General features: G+C 37.4%; 1 protein-coding gene across 6 annotated transcripts in view; it reads left to right on the top strand.

The window, feature by feature from the left end:
• Nucleotides 1–22,881, top strand: part of ABCC9 (ATP-binding cassette, sub-family C (CFTR/MRP), member 9) — a 157,386-nt gene that overhangs the window by 71,306 nt on the left and 63,199 nt on the right. For 4 of the 6 annotated variants that reach the window (XM_010855947.1, XM_010855948.1, XM_010855949.1 and 1 more), the window contains 6 exons: nucleotides 5,469–5,507; nucleotides 6,862–6,963; nucleotides 9,593–9,677; nucleotides 11,695–11,775; nucleotides 18,923–19,060; nucleotides 19,186–19,311. In XM_010855947.1, the coding sequence (XP_010854249.1) occupies nucleotides 5,469–5,507; nucleotides 6,862–6,963; nucleotides 9,593–9,677; nucleotides 11,695–11,775; nucleotides 18,923–19,060; nucleotides 19,186–19,311 (571 nt within the window). The remainder of the gene's footprint in view (nucleotides 1–5,468; nucleotides 5,508–6,861; nucleotides 6,964–9,592; nucleotides 9,678–11,694; nucleotides 11,776–18,922; nucleotides 19,061–19,185; nucleotides 19,312–22,881) is intronic. The other 2 variants (XM_010855951.1, XM_010855952.1) reach the window with 1 other exon arrangement.

The following is a 22,881-nucleotide window of genomic DNA, read 5'->3' as shown; positions in this document are numbered from 1 at the left end:
GAGCTACAGTCCATGGGGTCACAAAGGGTAGGACATGACTGAGCGACTTAACATGCACACACACACCTGGTAGACCACCCCAACCTCCACAGTCATTATGGAGAAATTGCTAACAGCTTATGTATGATATTGGACTGTAGACTTTCAGTCTACAGTCTACAGAAAATCACTGCAGTGATTTTCATCCAGATTATCCCCAGGGAACACTGGACAATGTCTAGAAACATTTTTTGGTTGTCATACTAAGGGAATTGGTCTGCTTACTGATCTAGTTGGTGGTGGCCAATTCAGTTCAGTTCAGTCACTCAGTCGTGTCCGACTCTTTGCAACCCCGTGAAACGCAGCACGCCAGGCCTCCCTATCACCAACTCCCGGAGTCCACCCAAACCCATGTCCATTGAGTCGGTGATGTTATCCAACCATCTCATCCTCTGTCGTCCCCTTCTCCTCCTGCCCTCAATCTTTCCCAGCATTACGGTCTTTTCCAATGAGTCAGCTCTTCGCATCAGGTGGCCAAAGTATTGTATTTTCAGCTTCAATATCAGTCCTTCCAATGAACAGCCAGGACTGATCTCCTTTAGGATGGACTGGTTGGATCTCCTTGCAGTCCAAGGGACTCTCAAGAGTCTTCTCCAACACCACAGTTCAAAAACATCAGTTCTTCGGTGCTCAGCTTTCTTTATAGTGGCCAGAAATGCTACTATATATCCTCCAACACAGTTTACTGTGTGGACCACAATAAACTGTGGAAAATTCTGAAAGAGATGGGAATACCAGACCACCTGACCTGCCTCTTGAGAAATCTGTATGCAGGTCAGGAAGCAACAGTTAGAACTGGACATGGAACAACAGACTGGTTCCAAATAGGAAAAGGAGTACGTCAAGGCTGTATATTGTCACCCTGCTTATTTAACTTACATGCAGAGTACATTATGAGAAACACTGGGCTGGAAGAAGCACAAGCTGGAATCAAGATTTCCGGGAGAAATATCAATCACCTCAACCTCAGATATGCAGATAACACCACCTGTACGGCAGAAAGTGAAGAGGAATTAAAAAGCCTCTTGATGAAAATGAAAGAGGAGAGTGAAAAGTTGGCTTAAAGCTCAACATTCAGAAAACTAAGATCTCGGCATCTGGTCTCATCACTTCATGGCAGATAGATAGGGAAACAGTGGAAACAGTGTCAGACTTTATTTTTCTGGGCTCCAGAATCACTGCAGATGGTGATTTCAGCCATGAAATTAAAAGATGCTTACTCCTTGGAAGGAAAGTTATGACTAACCTAGATAGCATATTCAAAAGCAGAGATATTACTTTGCCAACAAAGGTTTGTCTAGTCAAGGCTATGGTTTTTCCAGTGGTCATGTATGGATGTGAGAGTTGGACTGTGAAGAAAGCTGAGCACCGAAGAAGTGATGCTTTTGAACTGTGGTGTTGGAGAAGACTCTTGAGAGTCCCTTGGACTGCAAGGAGATCTAACCAGTCCATCCTAAAGGAGATCAGTCCTGGGTGTTCATTGGAAGGACTGATGCTGAAGCTGAAACTCCAATACTTGGGCCACTTCATGTGAAGAACTGACTCATTGGAAAAGACTCTGATGCTGGGAGGGATTGGGGGCAGAATGAGAAGGGGATGACAGAGGATGAAATGGCTGGATGCCATCACCGACTCGATGGCCATGAGTTTGAGTGAACTCCGGGAGTTGGTGATGGATAGGGAGGCCTGGCGTGCTGCGATTCTTGGGGTCGCAAAGAGCTAGACACGACTGAGTAACTGAACTGAGCTAAACTGATCCTCCAACACAGGACAGCCCTTCACAAGAATCCTCCTGCAATGCCGGAGACCTGGGTTCTATCCCTGGTTGGGAAGATTCCCTGGAGAAGGAAATGGCAACCCACTCCAGTATTCTTGTCTGGAGAATTCCGTGGACAGAGGAACCTGGCAAGCTACACTCCATGGGGTCGCAAAGAGTTAGGCACAACTGAGCAACTAACACACACATTCTCCAACACATAGGACAGCCCGCCACATCAGGGAATTATCTGGTTCCAAATGTTAGTTGTGCTGGGGAGACTTTGCCCTCGACTTGCACATGTCCATTTAGTTCTTATCATTGTAAGTTCCATGTGGCTTAATCTACTGTTAACATACACAGACATCTCTTCAGAATGAGTCAAAACTATTTACAGGCATTTTGAGAATAGGTTCTATTTTAAACTCCAATTAAGAGACGGAAATGCTTGGATGTGAAATTTGAGCTGGAAACAGCTGAACTGTAAATCCTATTTTTGGTATCGCTGGTGGAATAAGAAAGCTGAGAAATGTGGAGGGTACAGTTTATTCCTGTTGCAGTGGTAGATGTGAAACTGTTTAGTATGTATCCAGCAGTGAGCTCGGTGAATAACTGCCCCTTGCAGTTTCGTTCACTCGGGGGCCCTGTTGATCACTAAAGCCAGATGCTGTGTGACGTGTGCCCTACCACCGTCACCTTCCATCTTGGACGGATGCAGGTTTTGAGGAGCAAGTTTTACTGAATTAAATTATATCATGTGACATGTATGGCCATAATGAAGTTATTTGGGTTTTGTTTTTACCTGGTTTCATTAGCATTAAAACAGAAAGAATTAGAGACCATGACAGAAAAAGCTTGAGATTTTATTTTCATACCTCTAGAATGTTCTTATGATCTAATCTTCTCTAGAATTACTCTACCTGGGCCAAATTCACTCCCAGTATTATCATTAAGAATTATTATCATTTTGTTAATAGATAAATAAATGATTTGGGAATTAGGAAAGCATTTTATACAGTCTGTTTATTTATTGAGTTTTCTAAACAAGATACATATATGTATATATGTATACATATATATTTTTTAGACAAATTTATACCATTTATAGCCTGATTTCTTAAAAGTTGTAAAGTATTTTATTTAATAAAACATATATAATAAAGCTTGGAAAACAAAGATATCAAGAAAGAAAATAAGGTTTAAATAATAATCTGAGTAATTAATAGGTAGAAATGCATGTATTGGAGTCCTGCCTATTTATATAACATAGGCCACAAATTCTACTCTGAGTTCCATGGAAGCTAGTCAAAGAGGGAAGTATGAGATAAAAACAGACATATACTTAATAAAGGTTAAGATTTTTTTTTTAAGAAATAGAAAAGAAATATCTCCCATAAATCCTAATTTTTAAAAAGTTAAGAAAAGGTTATGTCTTAAAGTCAGAGTCAATAAAATGAAAATATGAGAAAGGATTTAAGAAAATTCTAAGTATTTATAAAATCACTATAATTTAAAAATCATCTCTTTATGAATACTTGCCTTAAGAATATCCCATCTCTCCATAGCAGAAAGGGCTAAACTTTTCTTCAAAAAATATTTGGGTTGGCTCTGACACACACACAATAAAAACTAACCCCTAAAAATCGGATAAGCTAATAAAAAAATTCTATTTTTCTTTATTTACAAGAACTACTTAATTTTTTCCCATGATATCCATGATTTTCTGATAAAATATATTTTCAAATCAAGAATGCTTAGAGGATGCTGACCTTTTTTTAAAGAGTTATTTAAAATAACTCCTTATTCTGGGAAAAAAACTGTTGCACCTATTCCAATAAGGAAAGTTATATAAATGTTATTAGAATAAAGCTAATTTAGAAATTATTCATATTGATCGGTTGATTTTGTGTAAATGCTGAGAAGTACTTTACCTTGGACTGAATTGTTTGCTGTTTTTTTCAAGACAAAATAAAGTGAAACGGTAAATGGTATGGTAAAGTACCAAGCCCCTTGCTGTCATTCTTTCATCATTGCCTGTATCTCTGGTTGCATGAATTATATTTTTAAATGTGCCCTCATGGTTGGCAGGAACAAAGTGCCGTAAAGTACCCTGTCCTATTGCAGGAAGGAATATTTACTTTGGACGGGAGAGAAGGCACTGGTCCTCATGCAGGACAGACCTACATGGATAGAACTTGGTACACAAAATTCATCTAAATATAGATGCCTCCTCGGCAATTGCTACCTTTAGTGTAGCCTGACATGCAGTAGCCCCAGAAGAGAAAGAAGAGAGAGATGAGGGAGGGACTTAAAAATTCTACACGCTTGTCGGAAAGCCAGGGTTCTTGCTCTTGCATCTGGTGTGCTCTGTATTTGTTGAAAAGCAAATGTTCTGCCTGATTAAAGTTGTCTTTTCCTAGTTGTCATGATAAATAATAATTCCTACTGATATCCCAGGAACTAGAACTCAATAAAACACTTCACCTGTTGGATGGTCCAGGGAGGGAGTCCAGAATATGTAATAATCCCAGTAATTATATAAGACATAACCATCATTTATCTCTGGCTTCCCTTACTTTTTCTTCCACCTTGCCCATGCCATCAGCCATCCTGTCAGACCCCATCTGTTGTGGTGGTCTATTTTCTGATGTCTTAGTGTAACTGCCTTTATAGCAGTGGCTCAATTACTCTAAGACTTTGCCGGGCATGAAGGGATAATAACACAATGAGTCAGCTTTCCTGGATCAGACACGACATAGCATCTTTGTGTCCACATCTAGCTTTCCTTCTTCCGAATACTGTTCCTGATTTCAGCTTGCAGAAGTCACTCTTTCCCATTCCATAAGATTCCAACCATGAACTTGGAAGCTGGTAGAATACCAAGTTTTAACTTTTACTGTTGAAGGAAAGTACACGCAAATCCTGCATGCAAAAAATTGGATGCTATTTTCCAGAAGGGGATTTTCTACCTAACATGTTTTGAATTCAGGTATTTCAGAAATGATGGAGTTCACCTAAAATATTAAAATTTAGAATAATAAAATCAATAAGTCCTTAGGTGTATTTTTCCCATTGGTATAGGTATAACTAAATTTAATTAGTCAAATGCCTCATTTTACATTAAGCATATAAATCAGTAATTAATTATACCCAAATGTTACAATGTGACCTATATGCAGGTCTGTCTTTCTTTCCAGTTCCTTAAGGGCCAGGCTGTGTCTCAACCCTTCAAGTTTAGAGTATAAAAAGTATTTCTTCCTCTCTTGCCTTAGGGTAACTAATAAGGAATTTAAATAGATTAAATTTGAATTTTAACAGTAGGGAATGCCTGCAGATATCAAATTCTAATATAGACTAGGAAAATATTCCATAAAGGTTATCCAAACTTATACAGCTAGTTGGAGCAAAGTTGGGGCTAGAATATGGCTATTGTGTGAACCCAAATTTTGTATGGAGAACAGTGCTATCTTTTGGAAGCTTAATTATTTCCTAGTTGATGAGGATATAAAAGAAGACTGTCATTTATCTGGTTTGTCTTTGGGATTAGTATCAACAACCATTTGAAAGTGTAGCTATTTAATATATACAATATTTATCTCTTACCTGATATGTACACGCATTCATCCTATATTTATATTTCATAATTAATGAACGTTGTTTGCCATACTTGCAGTGTAAATGAAACTGAACCTTCTTTTGAAGCGACCAGAAGGTATTATTTCTACTTTAATCTGCATTTAATAAGAATAACTACCTTCCTCAGACTTTTCCTGATATTCCATTTCTTACTCCTAATCATTTTATTCATTCTGATAATGTACAAAGTTGTTTATTAAAATGGACTAGTAAATTTCTGATCGCAGTAGTTCCCAACATCTGGAAGCTGCTAAAAGAATTAATTTGCTGAACTAAATGGCCCAACATGTCAATTGTTGTCTTCTCCATGAGTCACGCAGATCTCAACTTTGACTAAAACTCAACAGTTCTTAGCAAATTGGATTTGGGGTTTCATAAAATAAATATGAAAGAATTATTATGTATATTATTTATGAGTTAAACAGTGATGAAATCTGCCTGTAAGCTAGAACTGGAGAACCAAGTACTTCATCTATTTAAAGAAAAAAAGAAAAGAAAACCTTAAAGAAAGGAGGTGGGGGCAGGAGGGAAGCAGATGTGCCAGAGGTTGGGAACCACTGTTTTAATGCACAGATGGTTATCTGAGAGACTACCAGCATACTATATATTATCATGCCCTCTAAACGCCTAAGACGTTATGTTTCAGGATGATCACTGGGCATTTCTAACTACCTTTTTTCTACACTTTATTCTCTTTTAACCTTAATTCCTAAATTAGTACTTACAGACCATAACTAACTATGAAAGTATGAATTTTAAGCTGACCCCTTCCCTACCCCAAGCTCATCATCCTCTTTATCTTCAACTCACATGCATTTTCCTAATTACTGCAAATTAAAATATGATGTATGGACATCTGGTAGAGTTTGCAAGCCAAAAAGTGGGGCACAGGGAGGAGACTATGATTTTTTAAAAATAAACTGCTTCAATATGTATTGAAATACATGGTTTTTAAATGTGTATTTATTACACTGTTGAAATAGACTCCTCAAAATTATTCTTTGCTTTGAAATATTTACATTATCTCTTACCTTAAAATATGTTCATGTGAGTAAACCACAAACACATAATTACAGTATCAGTTCACATCCCTTTTAAAGGTATTCCTGTAAAATTCATAGTTAATGTAAAGTGCTTTTAATATGAAGTAAAATATCTGTGGTTTTTAGAGTTAACTGTTATTTAAATTATTGTAAAAATTTAATTTTTTTAATTTAGTGGAATATTTAACTACTAATATTTAATTTAGTGGAATATTTAACTACTAATTAATAAGGTTGATGGTCATTAAAATATTCTTTTAGAAATTCTTCATTTCTGTCTTTGAGATATTTTATCAACTTTCATTTTCCTTAGTTATACAAAAGTACAGGCACAGCACAGCACTCTTGGGTAATTTTGGTATTTTGTTTTTCTTTTCCATTTTCCAGTAGGAACAGGTATTCTGTGGCTTATGCAGCTCAAAAGCCTTGGCTATTAAATGCTACAGTAGAAGAAAATATTACCTTTGGAAGTCCTTTCAACAAGCAGAGGTAATTTTGAATGTATAAAATTTAGAACTAAAAAGAACAACTATTTCTAATCCCTACGTTTGGTTCACAGTTTCTGGAGTGTTTTCTAAAAAAAATTATTGGAATATAGTTGATTTATGGTGTTATGTTAGTTTCAGGTGTACAGCAAAGTGAACCAGTTTTAGTATACATATATCCACGTTTTTAAAGATTCCTTTCCCGTATAAGCCATTACAGAGTATTGAATAGAGTTCACTGTGCTGTACAGCAGATGCTTGATATCTATTTTATGCATAGTAGTACATGTATATCAATCCCAATATCCCAGTTTATCCTTCCTCCCACCCATCCCCTCGTTCTTAAATCTTTGTATCAGGACTTCCTTTCTTCTCTGTTTGCCCTGCTTCTTTCCTCATCACCAGGTCTATTAAGTCAACTTTTGTAAGAGAAGCCTCACTGGGATTCAGCCCATCGTATGCACTTACTGAGAACAATTTGTACAACAAAAATAAACAGCCGAAACAGAGGTTGTGTGTGTATGGGGGGGCGGGGGATGCATGGTGAGGGTGGTGCTGAGGTTGTTGGTAAACAGAAGAAAAATCCCAGTATGTTGCAGAAGGAGGGTTAACCATGGAAAAATAAGAGAAGGAATATGGGATCTGAGAGTTCTGATTACTCAGAGCAGCCAGAGTATGTCTTCTTTCAATCATCTTCTAAACACCCATTGGAGCAGGGAATGACTACCCACTCAAGTATTCTTGCCTGGAGAATTCCATGGACAGAGGAGCTTGGTGGGCTACAGTCCATGGGTCTCAAAGAGTTGGGCACAACTGAGTGACTGACACTTTCACTTTCACTTCCAAACATCCACTGGAGTGTGCAAAGGCAAGACCCTTTCCTGAAGCCACCTTCACGAGGGGTAGGGAGTGTCCTAAGACTCAAAGCAGGGTCCTGAGAGTTAAGGAGAATTAGACCTGGGGAGAGACATGAAGAAGGGGGAGGGGAGAGGAAAGTGTGGGAGGAAAAATTCAAATTACATGGGATTGCTTGGGGCCTGGGAGTAAACCAGACAGAAAGGGATCTGTGTACATTGACAGTGGCAAACTCCATTGTGAAGGAAGGCTGAGATGGGCAGTAAAGTGCCTTAAAAGCCAACCAATATAAATCTGAATTTTCCAGATGCCCAGCAAAGTGTTAGAAAGAGGACTCACAAAGTAAATGTGATCTGCCCATATCATGACAGATTTATATAAGGTGAATCTGAATTAAGAGCAAAAAGACATTTAGAAGGTTGTTGGGCAAATGATCTGGGCATGCTGTGTTTGTTGTCAATATTTGGCAGTGACTGTAGAAATGGAAGAAAAAGAGATGGCTGACAGCATTCTGGAATAAGAATGGGAGAAGAAAATGGAAGAATCACGTGGAATCTAGAAAAGTGGTACAGATGAACCTATTTGCAGGGCAGGAATAGAGACTCAGATTTAGAGAACAGATGTGTGGACATAGTGGCGGGGAGCTGGGGGATGAATTGAAAGAGTAGCACTGACATGTATACACTGCCACGTCTAAAACAGATAGCTAATGGGAAGCTGCTGTGTAGCTCAGGAAGCTCAGCTTGGTGCTCTGTGATGACCTAGATGGGTGGGATGGAGGTGGGATGGGATGCAGGACCAAGAGGGAGAAGATACATGCGTACACATAGCTGGTTCACTTTGTAGTACAGCAGAAATTAACACAACATTGTACAGCACCTATACCCCAATTTAAAAACAAAATCACTCAAATATTTTAAGACCAGGTGATTGAGAAAATGAAACCATTGATATTTTCCCCAGAATTCCCGGTCTCCATGCTTCCTTGAATTTCCAGTCAACCCCAGTTTCCAGATCCAGCCTTAGGTCAACTTTATGTCAGTCCTTATCGATTTCTGTTTTCTTCTCTCTTCAGCATCGTGAGTGTGGACACAGATTCCTCTCCCCTGTCCCCACTTCGCCCCGCCCCATAACCCATGCTCTAGCCCCAGTGAGGCTCCTCTTATCCTTCATGCATACCATGAACTTGTCCACTGTCGTACAGTTCCTTTCTCTCTCCCCTCATTGTCATTCCTGGAAAATTACAGTTCATCTTTCTGCAGACACCTCACAAATCACCTCCTCTGCAAAGATGTCACTGATTTCTTAGTCATTCCTTCCTGCATATTCTAGGAGCACTTTGTAACTACCCATCTACGGTACCTAATAAGGTACATTTGTATCGTATGTTTCTGTGTCAATTTTCTGCCACATTTAATAGTTGTTTTTTAATTTTTAACCAGTTTTCATTGAAGTATAATTAACTAACAATGTCATGTTAGTTTCAAGTGTACAGCAAAGTGATTTGGTTGTATGTATATCTATTCTTTTTCAGATTATTTTCCATTATAGGTTATTACAAAAAATTGGATATAGTTCCCTGTGCTATACAATAGTTTCACAAGAGTGGGAACCAGTATCTATTTGTCTTTGTATCTGCAAGCCTAAAGTAGAGGCTAGAATATACTAAATTCTTCAATAAGTGTTTTATTTCAGCTTCCGAGACATTGAACCTGGGACTTGGTTTATGGGCAGTATATTAATCGTGATGTAAAAACTTAAAACCACCTCTTCCACAGGTACAAAGCGGTCACAGACGCCTGTTCTCTTCAACCAGATATCGACTTACTACCATTTGGAGACCAAACTGAAATTGGAGAGAGGGTGAGCTATGTGTAGTGTAATTACACAATGAACACAAATCCAGAAAAGCCTTCCAGTTATCTTTAACCTTTAATGGAAAATTTTAAAAATCTGAGAGCACTGGAATTATGTTTTCCTAGTGACAAGTTCTAGAAACAGAAGCACAGGAATTCCTGATGCCACTCTTTTAAGGATGTATTGAGTAACTAACATGAACTTCACATTTTGCTAGCCACTCAGGAGTTCTCAAGGGAAAAGAACCAGTCCCTGCTTTTGATCAAATGTATTTTTACTTAACTTGGAGTTTACTTTAAATTGGTTTGGAAACCAAGATTGCTTCCGACAACTTTTTCCACTCTTGTCAACATCCATTTATTCTTGTTTAAGTGTTCCTTTTGCTTTGTATAAACAGGTTTTACGTTGGCGTCATACTGTTCCAACTAGCCGAAAAATATTTATACCTGTATATAATCTTTATAACAATGTTGGCTAAAGTGTTTGACTCTTATAGGGTCAAATACTAAGCAAAAGACTTTATGTGCATTATTTGCTTTTACAACATATCTGTTACATAGGTGTTTGTTATCTGCGTATTGCAGCTGAGAAAACCAGGGGAGAGAAAGGTTAAAGAACTTGCCTGGTCAGAGTCACTGGGACAGTTGAGATTGGTCTGACTCTGTCATCTGTGTTATTCGTTGCTATTTTTTATTGCAGCATGGTATAGTGTTTAAGAACATGACCTGAACTTCTCTAAGCCTTAGTTTCCATGTGGAGAGCAATACATTGATATTGCTCTGATAAGAGAAATAAGGAATGGAAAGCCATATACAGCAGCCTGACACATTTTACTAGAGTGTTAGTTGCTCAGTCATGTCTGACTCTTTGCAACTCCATGGACTGTAGCTCATTTGTGCAAGGAATTCTCCAGGCAAGAATACTGGAGTGGCTAGCCATTGCCTTCTCCAGGGGATCTTCCAGACCCAGGATTAAACCCGGGTCTCCCACATTGCAGGCAGATTCTTTACCATCTGAGCCACCAGGGAAGCTCATCACATACTAGTTCAGTTCAGTTCAGTCACTCAGTCGTGTCCAACTCTTTGCGACCCCATGAATTGCAGCACGCCAGGCCTCCCTGTCCATCACGAACTCCCGGAGTTCACTCAGACTCACATCCATTGAGTCAGTGATGCCACCCAGCCATCTCATCCTCTGTCGTCCCCTTCTCCTCCGGCCCCCAATCCCTCCCAGCATCAGAGTCTTTTCCAATGAGTCAACTCTACACATGAGGTGGCCAAAGTACTGGAGTTTCATCACATACTAAGTGCTCAGTAAATAGTAGTTTTTCACATTTGTATAATTAACACTTGATTATAAAAGCATACTGCTGTATAGCTCACTTGAAAGAAAGTGAAGTCACTCAGTCACGTCCGACTCTTTGCGACCCTGTGGACTGTAGCCCACTAGGCTCCTCTGTCCAGGGGATTCTCCAGGCAAGAATAGTGGAGTGGGTTGCCAGTTCCTTCTCCAGGGGGATCTTCCCGACCCAGGGATCGAACCCAAGTCTCCTGCATTGCAGGCAGACGCTTTAACCTCTGAGCCACCAGGGAAGCTCACTTGAACACAACTTATAATATTGAATTTAAGAGACATGTATTAAGCATACTACAGACACAATTCATGAAACCAGAAACAATTTCGAGATTACTTCCAGTCTTCAGCACTCATTTTGGTTTTTCATTACTAATATTTTTGTACAGCAGAGCCAACTATCAGAGTGAAAAGAAGATTAATGTTGTCAGTCAAAGATGATCTTAATATAATTCAAGTGTTGACCACTAGAAAGCTTGCGTTTTTATCTTCCCGATGTTATCACTGTTTAATTAATAAACTACATAAATTTATTAAATTTATATAATAAATAAATTAAAATTAATTTAAGGTTTTTAAAGAGAAGTTTGTATTTTTAGGGAATTTTTTTTTAACCAGCAGATTATTTACTACTGTAAATGGTGGATGTTACTGGGTATTTCTTCTCTAGGGCATCAACCTGAGTGGAGGTCAGAGGCAAAGAATCTGTGTGGCCCGAGCTCTCTATCAAAATACCAACATTGTCTTTTTGGTAAGAATGTATGGTCTTCCCTTTCTTTCTACTTCATCTTTCTCTCTGGACAAATGAGTCTTTAAGGAGATAAGTAACTCAAGGAAAGATTTAACTTGTGAAATCACAGAGAATTAAGGCAAAACAAATCCTCAAAGTACAAATCAAATCAACATGTAAGACGTGAGTGAAGGACCCCGAGGGACTGAGGTTCCCAAATGATTGCTTCTATGAGTTCTTAAACCATGAGGATCATTGATGAAAGGGTGTGGATGGTGCTGAATGAACTGGACAGGATTATAAGTCTTCTCATTTATATTTGCTGGTAGAAAGAAGGGCTGGAAAATATACTTTTGGTGGGCATAAGGGTTAGTAAGTATGCAACTCAGGCTGTGGTTAAGGTTTATCTGTAACGTTTTCTGAAATTATTCTTAAAAATCTTGATACCAGCCTAGATCTACTAAATCATTATCTATAAAGACAGAGTCTAGAATCTGTATCTTAAAAAAGCTCTGTAGATGATTCTGTAGTATATCCTGGGTTGATAACCTATGGATATACAAATAAAAATGGATGATTGTATTGATTATGAATTTACTCTAGTTTTATTCCTCCAGCAGATTGTAGCAAAAATCACTTAGTGTACAACTAGACAGTACCTAGAGACCAGCAGGCTATGTAAATCCATCCTTCCTCCGCCTTCTCCTTCTGTGCATGTGTCAACCATGTGTATATCTGGTTCTCCGACCTTTAAACTTTTCACTCCATCTAATAAACATCTTCAGAAAGTGGCTTGATTTTAGAGTTTCGCACTCCAGAATTTTGGATCCATTACAGGGTATGAAAGTAGAATTTGGGCATAGTACTGGAAGTGCACTTCAGGTTAATGTCTCTAAGAATTCCTGCCCCCAAAATTTCCAGAAAACAACACTATAAAAGACATAGCAGGATCTAGCAGTAACCTGTTAAAACTGAACATTAAAAAGACTAAGATCATGCATCCAGTCCCATCACTTCATTTTTCATCACTTCAGATTTTATTTTCTTGGACTCCAAAAATCACTGTGAATGGTGACTGCATCCATGAAATTAAAAGACACTTGCTCCTTGGGGAAAAAAAAAGCTATGATAAACCTAGAAATCATATTAAAAAGCAGAGACATTACTTTGCCAACAAAGGTCTGTCTATTCAAAGATATGGTTTTTCCAGTAGTCATGTATGGATGTGAGAGTTGGACTATAAATAAGGCTGAGTGCCGAAGAAGGGATACTTTTGAACTGTAGTGTTGGAGAAGACTCTTGAGAGTCCCTTGGACTGCAAGGAGATCAAATCAGTCCATCCTGAAGAAAATCAACTCTGAATATGCATTGGAAGGACTGGATGCTGAAGCTGAAACTCCAATACTTTGGCAACCTGATGCGAAGAACTGACTCATTGCAAAAGACCCTGATGCTGGGAAAGATTGAAGGCAGGAGGAGAAGGGGACGACAGAGGGTGAGATGGCTGGATGGCATCATTGACTCAATGGACATGAGTTTGAGCAAACTCTGGGAGATAGTGAAGGACAGGGAAGTCTGGCATGCTGCAGTCTGTGGGTTTGCAAAGAGTTGAACACAACTCAGCAACTGAACAGCATCAACAACCAAAATGTGACACAGAGACATGAAGTGAGCAAATGTTGGAGAAATGGCGTAATAGACTTGCTGGACACAGGGTTGCCACAAACCTTCAATTAAAAAAAAAAATGCAATGTCTGTGAAGCACAATAAAATGAATTGCAATAAAATGAGATATGCCTGTATCTGCAAAGGCACATCTGCCATTCAGATATCATTGTCACAGGTTCTGATAATTAGAACATGGGCATCTTTGGGGACCATTATTCTGCCTGCCTCAGATAGCTCTTATTATTGGAAAGTTATTATGGGCTTAAAATCTGCTTCTGTATATTTTCCATTAATTGGCTTCCATTCTGCTTCTGCAACAGCAAATATATTTCTTTTATATAGCCATAACTCAATATTTTAATATTATTGTTGTAACTTGCCATAATTTATTTTTCTATAGGCTGATAAAGCTTAATATTTTTAATTCTTCAACAGTTATGTTATCTTTATAACTTCTCTTAATTCTGGGTATAATAGTGTTTGTTAGGATCCCTTTGAAAAAACGTGTTCTAGATGCACTGTGATCAACTCAGACAGTCTTAAAACTAATGGAGCTTATGATCTAAATATTATACTTTCTTCATAGCAGCCTAAAATTGAATAATGTTTTAGCAGCAACAGAATACTGTTGATCAATCAATTCAGTTTAGTCGCTCAGTTGTGTCCTACTCTTTGCAGCCCCATGGACTGCAGCACGCCAGGCCTCCCTGTCTATCACCAACTCCCAGAGTTTACTCAAATTCATGTGTTTGAGTAATTTCTCTTAGATAACAATATTTTACCCTTCGATTGTTTAAAAATTCACAAAGCACTTTGAATCGCAGTATTATCTCATTTGATTCTTATGACGGTGCTGCTAGGGTAGGTGGTTTCCTCATGGGAAGAGAGGAAACTTATACATAGAAAGGTGGAATGCCTTACCTGAGAATTAATGGCTGGTAAGTGACAGAGTGTGAGCTAGAACTTCGTATCTTTTGAGTACTTTTCCTTTTTTTCTGTTTTTGTGATCAGCTGTTTCTTATTTTCCTTCTTTTAATGATTACTCTCAAGTTACTGTGTTGTCTTTTGCTTTCTTTTTGTCTCCCTCCCTCCTACCCTCCCTCCCTTCCTTTCCATCCATCAGTGTTTAATGAGCGTCATCAGAGCCATCTTCTGTGCTGGGTACACAGGAAACAAAGGAGAAAGAGACATTATTGTTATCTATAAAGATCTTACATCTATCTTTAAAAGATCTGTCTATAAAGATCGTACAAACAATTAGTTGAAAGGTTTTAGATTTTGCTGTAAACTCTAATTAAACTTGATCAAATTAGCCTTTACACCTCCATACTTTTTTCCATGGTGGCTGCAACAATTTATATTTCCAACTACAGTGCAAAAATTCCTTTTTCTCCACATTCTCACCAACATTAGTTATTTCTTGTCTTTTTGATAATAGCCAATCTAACAGGTATGAAGTGATATCTCTTTGTGGTTTTGATTTGTATTTCCCAGATAAATCATAATATTAATATTAATGATAATTAATGATGTTGAGTACTGTTATGTACCTTTTGGCCATTTTTTCACTTTTTTGGAAAAAATATCTATTCAGATCCTTTGACCGTTTTTTAATTGGATTGTTTGGATATTTTGTTATTGATTTGTATGAGGTTTTTATATTTTGGGGGCATTAACTACTTATAAGATACATGATTTGCAAACATTTCATCGCATTCCATAAGTTGCCTTTTCATTTTGTTGATGATTTTCTTTAATGGACTGAGATGTTTTAGTTTGACGTAGTTCTATTTATTTATTTTTGCTTTTGTTGCCTTTGTTTTTGGTATTAAAATTTTAAAAGCATCCCCAAGACCAACATCAAAGAGCTTATCCACTATGTTTTCTTCTAAGAGTTTTATGGTTTCAGATCTTAGGTTCGTGTCTTTAATCCACTCAAGTTCATTTTTGTGTATGATGTAAAATAGTGGCCCATGTTTTTTTTTTTTTTTTTTTTTGCACACTGCTGTCTACTTTCCCCAATATCATTATTGAAGAGACTACTCTTTCCACATTGTATCTGTACATAGACACAGTTTAACTTCTTCCTTTCCTATTTGGATGCCATTTCTTTTTCTTGACTAATTGATCTGACATAGTACTTCCAGTATATGTGTGCCCAGTCACTCAGTTCATTTCAATTCAGTTCAGTCTCTCAGTCGTGTCCGACTCTTTGCGACCCCATGGACTGCAGCACACCAGGCTTCCCTGTGCATCACCAGCTCCCGAAGTTTGCTCAAACTCATGTCCATCGAGTCCGTGATGTCATCCAACCATTTCATCCTCTGTCATCCCCTTCTCCCGCCTTCGATCTTTCCCAGCATCAGGGTCTTTTCAAATGAGTCAGTTCTTCCCATCAGGTGGCCAAAGTATTGAAGTTTCAGCTTCAACATTAGTCCTTCCAATGAGCATTCAGGACTGATTTCTTTTAGGATTGACTGGTTGGATCTCCTTGCAGTCCAAGGGACTCTCAAGAGTCTTCTCCAACACCACAGTTCAAAAACATCAATTCTTCAGTGCTCAGCTTTCTTTATGGATGTCTGACTCTCACATTCATATATGACTACTGGAAAAACCATAGTTTTGACAGATGGACCTTTGTTGGCAAAATAATGTCTCTTTTTAATATGCTGTCTAGGTTGGTCATAGCTCTTCTTCCAAGGAGCAAGTGTCTTTTAATTTCATGACTGCAGTCATCATCTGCAGTGATTTTGGAGCCCAAAAAATAAAGTCTGTCACTGTTTCCATTGTTTCCCCATCTATTTGCCATGAAGTGATGGGACCAGATGCCATGATCTTAGTTTTCTGAATGTTGAGTTTTAAGCCAACTTTTTCACTCTCTTCTTTCACTTTCATTAAAAGGCTATTTAGTTCTTCTTCACTTTCTGCCATAAGGGTGGCATCATCTGCATTTCTGAGGCTATTGACATTTCTCCCAGCAATCTTGATTCCAGTTTGTGCTTCATCCAGCCTGGCATTTCACATGATATACTCTGCACATAAGTTAAATAAGCATAGTGACAGTATACAAACTTGACATACTCCTTTCCTTATTTGAAACCAGTCTGTTGTTCCATGTTCAGTTCTAACTGTTGTTTCTTGACCTGCATACAGATTTCTCAGGAGGCAGGTAAGGTGGTCTGATATTCCCATCTCTTTACGAATTTTCCACAGTTTGTTGTGACCCAGTCACTCAGTGATGTCCAATTCTTTGGACCCTGTGGACTGTAGCTCACCGGGCTCCTTTGTCCACGGGATTTCCCAGGCAAGAATACTGGAGTGGGTTGCCATTTCTTCCTCCAGGGGATCTTCCTGACCCAGAAATCAAACCCATGTCTCCTGTACGGCCAGGCAGATTCTTTATCACTAAGCCACCTGATAAGCCCCATAGTATTAAACTTTCAGTACTGTGTTGAATAAAAGTGGTAAGACTGGGTATCCTTGTCTTATTCCTGATCCCAAGGGGAAAGCTTTCAACTTTTCACCATTGAGTGTGGTATTAGCTGTGGGCTTGTCATATATGATCTTTATTATGTTGAGGTACGTTTTCTTTATACCCATTCTATTCAAAGTTTTTATCATGATTGAATGTTGAATTTGGCAAATGTATTTTGTGCTTCTATTGAGTTGATGGTATGATTTTTATCCTTTATTATTGTGGTGTATCATATTGATTGATTTGCAGACGTTGAACTATCCTTGCATCCCTGGAATAATCCAACTTATTCATGGTGTATGAATCTTTTAATGACTGTTGAATATGGCTTGTTAATATTTCATCAAGGATGTTTGCATCTGTGTTCATCAGAAACACTGGTCGGTAATTTTCTTTTCGTGTATGTATGGTGTCTTTGGCATCAGGGAATCATTAGTTTTAATATCAGGGTAATACTAGCTTTGTAAAATGTTTGGAAGTATACTTTCTTCTTCTATTTTTTGAAAAAGTTTGAGAAGGATTGGTTTAATCCCAGTTTATATGTTTGATTAAATTCACCAATGAAACCATCTGGTTCTGGGCTTTTGTTTATTGAGGTGTTTTTGATTACTAATTCAATCTCCTTACCAGTAGTTGGTCTATTCAGATTTTCTATTTTTTCATGATTCAATTTTTGTAGATTTTTTTTTTCTGGGAATTTATCCATGTCTTTTAGGTGTCCAGTTTGTTGGTGTTCATAATAGTCTCATGAGTCTGTATTTGTGTGGTCACAGTTGTAATGTTGCCTCTTTCATATAGTTTTATTTGAATCCTCCCACTTTTTTTGGTGAGTCTTATTAGTGAAAGTGGAAGTGTTAATTGCTCAGTTGTGTCTGACTCTTTGTGACCCCGTGGACTGTAGCCGTCTAGGCTCCTCTGTCCATGGTATTCTCCAGGCAAGAATACCAGAGTGGGTTGCCATTCCCTTCTCTAGGGAATCTTCCCAACCCAAGGATTGAAACCAGGTCTCCTGCTTTGCAAGCAGATTGTTTACCATCTGAGCCACCCTGTTTCTAATGAGTCTTGTTAAGTGTTTGTATATTTTACTTATTTAGTTTCATCAATCTTCCCTATTGTCTCTTTAGTCTGTATTTTATGTATTTCTATTCTGGTCTTTGTTATTTCCTTCCTTCCATGAACTATGGGCTTAATTTGTTCTTTGTTTTTCTAGTTTCTTGAGATGTAAAGTTAGGTTATTTGAGGTCTTTCTTTTTTCTTAAGGTAGGAATCCATGCTATAAAATTCTCTTAGAACTGGTTTTGCTGCCTCCCATAAGTTTTGATGCATTGTGTCTCATTTTCATTTGTTTCAAGATATTATTTGATTTCCTCTTTCAGTGTCTCCATTGGTTGTTCAGGAACATCTTGTTTTATCTCCACGTATTTGTGAATTTTCCAGAGGTGGGGTTTATGATGAGAATGTGTCTCAACCTTTCCTACCTGTTTTGATGTATTTTTCGATGTATTTCTCTGTCACTTAAAATGTAGAAATCACTCAGTTTCTGGATCTGTTCCAAAGGGAATTGCTCCGTGTCCAGCTGTATATTCAGTGTGTCCATGGCAGGAGGGAAATTCAGGAGCCTCCTATGTTGTCATCTTGGTCCAGAGTCTGTGCCTGTTTTTATTCATGTCTAAAGTGAATTGATGTCAACTTTAACTACTATCGTATTCTTTGTTTTGGTTTATTGTTATAGGTTGTCAGGTAATGTTGGCTTTTGAACTTGGGGATTCTATATATAAGAATTCAAACCACTCCAAATATTGTTATTTACTTTCAACATTATTTTTAAGGTGAAAGGGAAAATAAAATCCTCATTTTTAATTTAGTAACTTTTTGTCATTTAAAGCTATTCAGAGTCTGTTTATTATAAATTGAATTTTGTGGGATAATTTGCCTTTAGTTATTTGTATTTCTGTTTTCTGCAGGAATTTCATTACAAAGAAAATATGCAAATTGTTCATTATGTCTCCATTTTACTTGTTGTAGGATGATCCATTTTCTGCCTTGGACATTCACTTGAGTGATCACCTAATGCAGGAAGGAATTTTGAAATTTCTCCAAGATGACAAGAGGACACTTGTTCTTGTGACTCACAAATTACAATATCTAACACATGCTGACTGGGTAAGAGTTTAAAAGAAATTAAAAGAATTTTTATATTCCAGTTATATAAATGCTTCCTGAGATAAATGTAATTCAATTGGCCAATTATGGATTTTTGTCCTAATTCTAATATATGCTTTCCTTAGATCATAGCCATGAAAGATGGAAGTGTTCTAAGAGAAGGGACTTTGAAGGATATTCAGACCAAAGATGTAGAGCTTTATGAACATTGGAAAACACTAATGAATCGGCAGGATCAAGAACTAGAAAAGGTAATTGCTCAGATTTAGAAGAGTTCAGAGTTCAGTTAAGAAGAGTCAGAAATACAGTGCAAAATTACTAAAAATACTTTTAAAGAAGTATTACATTTAATTTTTGATTATATAATAATCTCATGTGAAATATGAAATAATTGTATATTTATATTCCATTAATTGATAAACTACTTTGAAACTAAGAAAATTCTAATGATATCTTTTATTTTCAGCCCTTTAGAGGATTTTTATTTGAATTGGAGACATATTATAATTATATGTGTGTTTAAAACAATCATATATGCATTTAAAACTTGCTCAAGCATGCTCTTTCCTCATTTTATCTTATTTTCCCTTATGTATGTCCTATTTTACTCACCTTCAATATGAGTTTTTCATTCATCACTTACAAATGAAGGGTTGTGGGCAAAGCAAAATCTTAGATGATTTTGAAAGAAAGAAGAGTGGTTAGCTGTGGGTGTAGTGCTAAGTATGCCTGGGACAGAGTTGGGGGAGGTGAAGGAAGGTAATCAGAATGAAATGACAGTAAAACTTTATATTTAGATAGTTTTTAAAGTCCACAAAACCGTTTTACATGTTTTAAAGTCCACAAAACCTTTTTACATGTCTCTTCTAATTCTCAAAAAATAAGCAAAAAATAGGAGAAATAAGCAAAGAAAATATGATCTCACTTTTACAGATGGGAAAATTGAGGCTCAGAGATCTAAGTAACTTGCCTAAACTTGTACAGTATATATAATATTTTGTACCAATTGGATTTAAACCCAGGTTCATACCAGTGTAATGTTTTTATATGATGTAAATATAATATTGAATGAAATGATAACAGAGTTGAAAACCAATTGAGTGTGATGAAAGAAAAACCATCATCATGGTTGAGAGGTAAATTGTAAATTGAATTAGTAAATTTTAAAAATGTTTTCTCTTGAGTTATGGGACTAGAAAGAGTCCAGAATTCAATAGTCCTGGTCAGGAATGAGCATTATAAAATGAAAATGTTTATATCAGCAAATTTCTGAAAATGTCAAGAAGTTAAAATGTATTATTTCTTAAAGGAAAAAAAATAATCTTGTTTCAATAGCAGAAGAAAGATAAGAAGTCAGACAAACCATCGGATTGCTCTGTCTTCTGTGAGCTTGCCAAAGACATCAAAAGCCAATTGCAAACGTCTCAAAATAAGAAAGAAAAGCTGCATGTCAACGTCTTAGTAGAGTAGGACAAATCATAGAACCTTTGAAAGGAGAATATTCATCAAAACGTTACAGTGTACAATTGGCAAGAGCTCACTTAGAAATTATGCAGTGAGATGCTTGATAATAAACTTACTGGGATGACTCCAAATGACATTTTTTTCCAGTGGTCTAGGTGCCAGGGACCAAAGAATATGATGTAAGCTTAAGGAGTGGACCATTTATGGTTTACTTTGAAAAGAAAATCTGGAAAAACCACAAGAGAGAAAGGGGGGTGCTTGTGGCTTGATTTTGAAGTAATACTGCAAGCCAGGAAGAAAGTCTGTTACACTGTGTTTAGAAATGAAGTGATCACTCAAGATACCATAGTTCTATAATTAAAGACACATCACAGGGTTATAGGGCTTCCCTGGTGGCTCAGACAGTAAAGAATCTGCCTGCAGTGTGGGAGACCAGGGTTTGATCCCTGGGTCTGGAAGATCCCTTGAAGGGAATGGCTACCCACAACAGGGCAGCAAGGGCTACTGGCATCTAGTGGGTAGAGGAAAGGGCATGCTGTTAAACATTCTACGATATACAGAACAGCCCCCACAACAAAGGATTTTCTGACCCAAAATGTCAATAGTGCCAAGGTTGAGAAAAGCTGGCTTAGCACCAGAGCAGATCAAGCAAGTGGAGGAGGTGAAACTAAAGGATTCACAAAACATCCCATCTTTGGTCTTTAGACAGATCAGCCAGTTTAAAGGTTCAGGAATAATAGGAAAGTATGCTAAAGAGAATAGTAATGACAGCTTTGAGAAGAAGTTGATAATACTTTTAGCTGATTTAAATGTTGTTAAAAATTCTGCCTTGCATGGCATCACCCATTATCTTCATAATATTATTAAGCAAAATAAAGTAGCGTTTTTGGATGTTTCTTCCCTCAGCCTTCAACCCTCACTTTGATTCAACTCTTCTCAGGCATTCAGTAAATATGTATTTGATTGTTGTTGTTGTCATTTAGTCGCTTAGTTGTGTCTGATTCTTTTGCGACCCCACGGACTGTAGCCCACCGGGCTCCTCTATCCATGGGATTCTCCAGGCAAGAATACTGGAGTGAGTTGCCATTTCCTTCTCCAGAGGATCTTCTCCACCCAGGGATCAAACCCACATTTCCTGCTTGGCAGGCAGCTTCCTTACCACTGAGCCACCTGGGAAGCCTTATGTATTAGATAAGTGAAACTAAATTTGTATTTACTTAATCCGTATATCAAAACAATTTAAAATATTTAATCTCAGAGCTTAGTATGAGCATTTTACTCATAAGGAAAATGACTAAGATTAAAGTCCCCAAGGCGATAACTCTTTTGCTCACACAGATTGGCAATTTGAAAAAGAACCAAATCCTCTGTTTTCCCATGTACAGGTTTATTTCATTTCAATACACTATTCACAAAAGATCAGTTCTTTTTTAATTTTGTTTACTCTCAAAAAATACTTTACAGTGTACAAATATTGCTTTTCACATCATTAGGCACAATTAAAAGCTAATGTGAAATTATCTCTGAAAAATGCTATTCAAGAGACACTTTTGCTATTGCTTTTTTTTTGTAAAGCAGGAACTTGGAAGCAACAGAGCTTTCTAGAATAGCAAGTCTCCTAAATCACACATTGTATGAGACCAAACAAACAAAAACAAAACAGGACCACTATCTAGAACTGATCATCAAAGAATTATTGGTTTATCCCTGTAACAAACATTATCTATATATCTATATATCTATATATCTATATATCTATCTATCTATCTATATATATATATATAAAAGCATGTACAGGAAGCCCTTAATTTACTGTCGATTCCAAAAGTCAGTGGGTCAGTTATTTGGAACTCAGAATGCATTTCCCCACAGAAGCAGAGATACGGGTAGTTTCCCAGACTGTCCCTCGGAAGCTGATTTAACCCACAGTGTAACTGAACTGATGCTACTAGTCCAGTTCCAAAGCCAAGACGGAGGAATGTTGGAAGCAGAGAACTGGAGAAAACAAAACGCTTTTCTGTTTCTTAGCACAGGATGAGTCTGGAGCAACCCTTAAAATTTTGCAGTTTGTATTTGACATCTTCCCTTCTCTCCTTTCCCATTTACTTCAAAATAACCCGCCTTCCTTTTGTTTCTATTGAAGTCTCTTTCTTGAATCCCCTGAGTGAGATCCTCAGTCAGAAATTCATCTTGATTTGATAATTCATAATAGTGTATGACCAACAGTGCTTTAACCAATCCAGAACTACCTTCCCGTTTTAAAAGAAGATGTTTGTTAACACTGATGAATCGTTAGAAAAATTCAGACAAGTTCAGTTCAGTTCAGCCGCTCAATTGTGTCCAACTCTTTTAGACCC

This window comes from Bison bison, unplaced genomic scaffold (assembly GCF_000754665.1).
Source record: "Bison bison bison isolate TAMUID 2011002044 unplaced genomic scaffold, Bison_UMD1.0 scf7180017864370, whole genome shotgun sequence".
Lineage (NCBI taxonomy): Eukaryota > Metazoa > Chordata > Mammalia > Artiodactyla > Bovidae > Bison > Bison bison.
The sequence above is the reverse complement of the archived record's forward strand: the minus strand, read 5'-3'. Positions and strand labels throughout refer to the sequence as shown.